General features: G+C 51.0%; 2 protein-coding genes across 3 annotated transcripts in view; both read right to left on the reverse strand.

Annotated features, from left to right (window-relative positions):
• LOC123517553 (tyrosine-protein kinase TXK-like) overlaps positions 1-4,386 on the reverse strand; it is a 384,887-nt gene extending 380,501 nt beyond the window's left edge. Inside the window, exons 1-2 of one of the 2 annotated variants that reach the window (XM_045277766.1) lie at positions 4,198-4,386; positions 930-2,066 (exon numbers count right to left, since the gene is read on the reverse strand). In XM_045277766.1, coding sequence (XP_045133701.1) covers positions 930-1,851 — 922 coding nt within the window. In that variant the 5' untranslated portion in view covers positions 1,852-2,066; positions 4,198-4,386. The remainder of the gene's footprint in view (positions 1-929; positions 2,067-4,197) is intronic. The other variant, XM_045277768.1, reaches the window with a different exon arrangement.
• Positions 1-7,500, reverse strand: part of LOC123517556 (tyrosine-protein kinase Btk29A-like) — a 140,870-nt gene that overhangs the window by 51,207 nt on the left and 82,163 nt on the right. The window lies entirely within an intron of this gene.

Consider the following 7,500-nt stretch of genomic DNA (forward strand, 5'->3'; position numbering starts at 1 on the left):
CACACCCCACACATACATTTTCATAACCCCTCACACACATATCCTCACACACGCCAGACACACACCACACATCCTCATACACCCAACACACGCACACCACACATCCTCACATACCCCACACACACACACACCACACATCCTCACACCCCCCACACACACATCTTCACACATCTCACACACACCTCCCTCCTCCATCATCCTCCCCAACACACAGTTCATCAAGCACTTTTTCTCCATCGCCGCGTCTCTCATGTACGCGATGCAAAAGCTGCATAAAGCCACAACCCGCGCCAAACCAACATGCCTAACCTGCCCCCTCACCCCTCACTCCTCCTCCCTTCATAGCCACACCCTGTCTCTTCCCCCCTCCAACACACACGCCCCCAGTTCCAGCGTCCGCCACTCCCACTTCCCCACCCAGTTGTTATCACATTAATATTCTGCGATGCTCTGAAAGTTTTAAGGCAATAAAATTCTAGAACTGTCCGATGTGGAAGTGGGGAAAAATATGGCCACGGTTGTAGATACATAAGTGGAGCAGCACTCACATCAATACAGCAGCGAGTGATGCCCACCTGCATGCCGGCATGGCAGGTGTGATGGAGTACGCCATGACGGTCGTCCCCCCCCCGCCAAACACGTGTTTCTGCAATGTCTCCTTACTTCGTGAATGAAGGTGATGATCACACCACGCACCTGTACCTGGAAGGACTCTTGTTTGTGTCTAAAGGATCTCAAAGATACAACTGACAGCTGACCATAGCAACACTAAAGACTGTCACTCCTCACATCACCTGTCACGGAGTGCCAAGCCTGGCACGTGTGGAACCTTTACCCGAAGTTCATGCCCTGCGACACCACGCATCTCCTGCTACCAACTCAAACACACCTAACGATGCTTGTTACCACAGGAGAGGGAAGGTACTTACAGTTGGAGGCTGCTCTAAAAACCGTCTTGTAGGCGCGGCTTACAAGCCCGCCCAGCCCACACGGCTCACACGCACACGCAGGGGTGTCTGTGTCGCGGGCCGTCCACCCCAGCGGCTCCAGCGGCGGGGACGAGATGCGCGGCGGCAAGGGCGGGGGCGAGTTCCCGCGCGGCGCCACACACTGCTTGTCATTGTCCAGCGCGTCACTACGTTCCACAGCAGTAAAAGTCTTGTGTAGCGCCGAAGGCTGGTGACGCACCAGGTTCTGGTGGTAAAGGTGCTGTTCAGGCACCGCTGGGAAAATTGGCTGCCTTGGTGGCCGGCGCCCCGCCACGCGAAGCCCCGCCGCTCCATAACTTGACCCGTCCCCAGGCGCCGTGCTAAAGCTCCGGCCAACACGCCGCCCTGGCACCACATTGCTGGGGCGCCGCACCAGAGACAGATGTGTGGGGGACACCACGGGCGGGGTGGGCGGGCCGTAGCCGTGCAAGCTGTACGACCCGCGGCTGAAAGCTGACACGCAGGAGGAGGAGCGGGATATGGCAGTGCCCCGCCGGCCTCCGTGCTGCATCAGGTTGAAGAAAGCCTCAGAGCCCGAGGCAGCACAGCTTTGGTTGTTGACGTGCAGCGTGACAAGAGGCGGCTCTTGGCCCAGTTCACTGCCCTTTACAGTCCCTATGGGAGCCAAGGGGTCCACTGTGCCCCACGCCGCCGCCACGCCGGGCCTGCGACGGCGTGGCACACCACTGATAGTGCGACAGAGAAGGTGGCACCGTGGACATTTCGGAACGAGGGTCGAGGCACTACACGCGCGCCCCTCGGAAGGCGCCATGAAGAGTGGGTGGACTCCTGGACAGGCACGAGAGTGATGGGAGGCGGCAGGGGTGGTGGCAGAGGAGGCGGCAGGGGCCCGCCAGGCCATGCCAAGGCTTCGGCGATAAAGTCCGACATGGCAGGTATTGGGTGGCGAGGAGCGGTGGATGCTCACTATACAACTAGAACGCGGCGTCACACCCGTGTGGGTAACACCCACTTCAGCCCACGGACACTCCAGCTTCCAGTTTGCTCATCGGACCAGCAGCAATGTACACAGCTCAGAAGGGTCTCCACCACAGGATGGTAACAAGTCTGCTAAAACTGAAATCAATCATACGTGAAAAAAAAAAGTGTAACGGAAACGAAACTTTGACACTTCATGAAGCAAAAAAGGAACACTCCCAAGAGAAAATAATGCCGTGCTTGGCGCGCGTCTTCATCAGATAAACTTCTCAAATTACTCCTGTCTTTCCAATTGTATGTTTCATTAGATCCTACTACTCTGAGAGCTATGGTTCAAATTTTTCCATATGTTGTGTCTTTCCCAGCCTCCTTCTTATCTAAGAAAAATCCCTCCACAACACGGTGCCACACAGTACAAAAGACTATTCCCTTCTCTTTTCCCACAATGCTGCACGACCACAAAACATCACTGTACTCTCTCTCTCTCTCTCTCTCTCTCTCTCTCTCTCTCTCTCTCTCTCTCTCTCTCTCTCTCTCTCTCTCTCACACACACACACACACACACACACACACACACACACACACACACACACACACACACACACACACACCCTGTAGCTCAGTGGTTAGAGCGCTGGCTTCACAAGCCAGAGGACCGGGGTTCGATTCCCCGGCCGTGTGGAGATATTTGGGTGTGTCTCCTTTCACGTGTAGCACCTGTTCACCTAGCAGTGAGTAAGTACGGGATGTAAATCGAGGAGTTGTGACCTTGTTGTCCCGGTGTGTGGTGTGTGCCTGGTCTCAGGCCTATCCGAAGATCGGAAATAATTAGCTCTGAGCTCGTTCCGTAGGGTAACGTCTGACTGTCTCGTCAGAGACTGCAGCAGATCAAACAAACAGTGAAACACACACACACACACACAGCGTAGTGTAGTGGTTAGCACGCTCGACTCACAATCGAGAGGGCCGGGTTCGAGTCCCGGTAAGCGGCGAGGCAAATGGGCAAGCCTCTTAATGTGTGGCCCCTGTTCACCTAGCAGTAAATAGGTACGGGATGTAACTCGAGGGGTTGTGGCCTCGCTTTCCCGGTGTGTATTGTGTGTGATGTGGTCTCAGTCCTACCCGAAGATCGGTCTATGAGCTCTGAGCTCGCTCCGTAATGGGGAAGACTGGTTGGGAGACCAGCAGGCGACCGAGGAGGTGAATTACATACACACACACACACACACACACACACACACACACACACACACACACACAACACGAGCATAGCTCTTTTCCCGTATGTTACAATTAGGTAAATACACACACACACACACACACACACACACACACACACACACACACACACACACACACACACAGTACACCCAACACAAGCAACCCAACACTCCGCACCACACCAGACACAGCAGAGTAGACACAGACGCCACACACCCACACGCCACACGCGACACTACAGATCACAAGCCTGGCGGTGACTTTCCACAGCAGATAGGTTAGTGTGCCCAGCGTGGGGCTCGAACCCACGACACTGAGATGGTGGCTCTCATGCTCTGCCCTCTGAGCTAGCCGGGCTGTTGGGGTGAGGAGAGGCAGGATGCGGAGAGGGTGCTGCTACGCTACACAAACACAATATACACGCTGGGATAGTTAGGCTGAGCACGTCCCGAGGCACCAGTACACATGACAAATACATTCACTTCATACACATACATATACAAGCACACCCAAGTACACAAAACACATTTTTCATGAATCGGGAATGCGAGTGTGATCTCCACGCAACATTTTCTGAAGCATGGCACGCGGCGTCCTGAAGGGTAAATCTCTGAGACTACAATGCTTTCCTTCGCGCCAAGCTCTAAGACAGACTTTACTGTATTCCGCTGTATAGCACAACAGCTACATTCTTGACCACTCACTTTAACAGCAAACACAATTCACTGCGCTATTGTTACAGAGCAGTCACACTCATGGCATTGTCTATACCTTGTGGATCAGCTATCATTCACTTAATGGCCGTATTGTATCATTCATCACTTGCCAAAGGCCTCCTTCACCGGCAAAGGAGCAGCGATCACAATCCTCCGCCACGTCTGAGACACAATACAACAAAATATTTGGTCTCAAATCTAAGAACCGTTCACTGAACTGTTATTCCTTCACCAATATCACGTCATCACTCGGGGCACTCAGGGCCTTCCTAACAAAGCATTTTCCAGAGGAAGCCGCTGCACCGCAAAGGAGCAGAGCGGCAGCCACACACCTCGCGGCACCGACGAAGAAGTCCCGATGTCAACTCCACCGCCTTCTGTCCACCACTGGATGAGAAGATAGGTACACGCGGCGCCTCCCGCACGCTGAGCTGAATGCCGTGCGAAGCTTTACGTAAACTTTCGCTCACACGTGGTCTCCCCTCCACACCACAGCTCCTCTTGTGCCGCTCACTGCCACCATATTCTATGTGGCGTGACATCAATACCGACACGCCCTTGCCATGCCAGGGAAACACACCTGCAGGGACACGCCACGCTGCAGAAGGAGCACTGCCACTGAGAGAACAGATCACAGACTCCACTGAACGAACAATGGTCGTGAGCGGGGAGAGTTGCCACGTGAGCCGCTCACAACACGGGAGCCACCCATCGCGCCCCGCCCCCCTTCCAACCCATCACCATCCTCCTCTATCACGCTCCTGCCACCGCATCCACACACCGCAGCCCACGCTATACAACCCTTCAGCCATCGTCATTTCCACAACAGCTCATGACACTTTCCACTCCTTGGCCACATCGCCCTTACATCCCACGGCTAATCGAAAACTTATCAAACATCATAATGAAAACTTTAATCACATATCTGCTGGATATCTTTTAATTAACTGTTACTGATTTATCGACAAATATATATGAAAAAGAAATTCTCAGGTAAAATATCAGGCTTTCCCGCCAGTGTTGACAAGTCTAGGGTAAACACACACCAGTCATCATTCCAACTCTACACACACGCATCCACCTTCTGTTCCCAGCTCAATAATACTCGCCCACATCCACCCCTCGCTGCAACTAACACTCGCCCATATCTATCCCTCGCTGCCACTAACCTCGCTGCCACTAACAATCGCTCACATCCATCCCTCGCTGCTACTAACACTCGCCCACATCCACCCCTCGCTGCCACTAACACTCGCTCACATCCACCCCTCGCTGCCACTAACACTCGCCCATCCATGTAAGACCAAGACAAGAATAAAATACATACTAATACTTTTATGAGAATTTTAGGAGGATAAAGAAGACAAATGATACAGACACACAATCAAGCAGAAAAGGACACTGCACTCTAATGACAAAAAGGCGCAGACAGTAACAACAGTGCACAAAATCTTATACACATAGAAATACAAATCCAGTCATCACCGCCACCACCACAAGTCATCATCATCATCTCCTTTGCAGTGAAGCAGGAGTGTGCGGCGCCGGGAAGCCTCATCCACCGCACACACCACACACCACAAGACAGGAGGTGGAGAGAAAGATGAAGAGAGAAGTGGAGAGAACGTGGATAAGAAAGTTGAGAGAAGGGAAAAGAGGTAGAGAAAATAAGGAGAGACAGTGGAAATAAGTGGAGAGAGGTCGAAAAAGGTGGAGAAAAGATGGAGAGAAAAGTGGAGAGAAGGTGAAGAGAAGGTGGAAAGAAGTAAAGAAAAAGGTGGAAAGAGGTAGAGGAGAAGAAAAAGGTGAAGATAGGTAGAGATCAGTGGAGAAAAGATGGTGAAAAGGTGAAGAGAATGTGGAAAGAAGATGGAGAGAAAGGGAGAGAGGTAAAGTTGGAGAGAGGATGGAGAGACGTGGAGAAAAGGTGGAGAAAAGGTGGAGACAGGTGAGAGAAGCTTGAGAGAAGTGGAGAGAAGTCGAGGGAAGATGGAGAAAAGATGGAGAGGAGGGGAGAGGAGGGGAAAGGTGGGCATAATTGGAGAGAAGCTGGAGATAGGTGGAGAAAAGATAGAGATAAAGTGGAGAGGTGGAGAAGAGGCGGAAAGGAGGTGGAGATAGGGTGAGGAGAATATATAGAGAAGGTAGAGAAAAGATATGGTGTGGAAGTAAACATAGGTATTGGACAGTTACTACCACCACCACCACCACCACCACCACCACCACCACCATCACCACACTTTTCATGTAATAACAAAGATCTGTTTCTATTTACTATACCTCAAACCTTCGTCTAACACACCCCCCCCCTCTACACACACACACACACACACACACACACACACACACACACACACACACACACACACACTCACTCTCTCTCTCTCTCTCTCTCTCTCTCTCTCTCTAACTCACACCAGTCTTTTGCATTCACTAAGCCTCTCTCCATCCATCTCTCTCTCTCTCTCTCTCTCTCTCTCTCTCTCTCTCTCTCTCTCTCTCTCTCTCCATTTCACCGTCTACTTTCCCTCTACTTATTATTCATACACCCTCTCCATCCCTCCCCCTAACCTCAAGCACGCAAGCAACAGGCCATGTCAAGAGAGAGGAGGAGGAGGAGGAGGAGGAGGAGGAGGAGGAGGAGGAGAAGGAGGAGGAGGAGGAGGAGAAGGATAAACAAGACAAATTATGATAAAGACAGACAGACTGACAGACAAGAAGGAAAAATTAAAGTATTCAAAATGCAAAACAAGTACTAATGTTATACAAAATATTTTCACAGTACGAGTTTTTTGTAGCGATGGAAAGAAAGAAAACGGAAAAATGAAAAAAAAAACAGTACTACCTTCGTTTCCCCTCTCTCTCTCTCTCTCTCTCTCTCTCTCTCTCTCTCTCTCTCTCTCTCTCTCTCTCTCTCTCTCTCTCGACACCAAGACTCCAGCTGAGATTCAAATAGACACAGTGGCGGCAAAACTTATAATTAAACGATAAGTATTCCCACAAGTATGAGGCGACGAACAGTCCTGGCAGGAAAGTCCCTCGCCGTGATGCTAGAAGAGGAGGAGGAGGAGGAGGAGGAGGAGGAGGAGGAGGAGGAGGAGGAGGAGGAGGAGGAGATGACAGAAAGTTGAAATAAGGATGTAAATTGTGAATGTATAAACGAAAACAAGGATTAGAGAGAGAATAGGAGGAGGAGGAGGAGGAGGAGGAGGAGGAGGAGGAGGAGGAGGAGGAGGAGGAGGAGGAGGAGGAGGAATGGAAGGAAAGACTTAATGGATTTTTTTTCAAGACGCACACTTTCCAATAATTAAATGGAATGAAACTCAATTGAAATATCGACAACAACAACAACGACAACAACAACAACAACAACAACACATCATGAGTCTTAAAAATAAATAAATAAATAAATGATAAACAAACATGACATCTCCACCACCACCACCACCACCACCACCACCACCACCACCTCCTCCTCCTCCTCCTCCTCCTCCTCCTCCTCCTCCTCCTCCTGCTATTCCTTTCATAATTTTTGTTCTTTTTTATATATATACGTACTTTAAACCCTATTTCATCATCTTTATACCCAACTCCTCCTCCTCCTCCTCCTCCTCCTCCTCCTCCTCCTCCTCCTC

This window comes from Portunus trituberculatus, chromosome 42 (genome assembly GCF_017591435.1).
Source record: "Portunus trituberculatus isolate SZX2019 chromosome 42, ASM1759143v1, whole genome shotgun sequence".
In the NCBI taxonomy this organism is placed as follows: Eukaryota; Metazoa; Arthropoda; class Malacostraca; order Decapoda; family Portunidae; genus Portunus; species Portunus trituberculatus.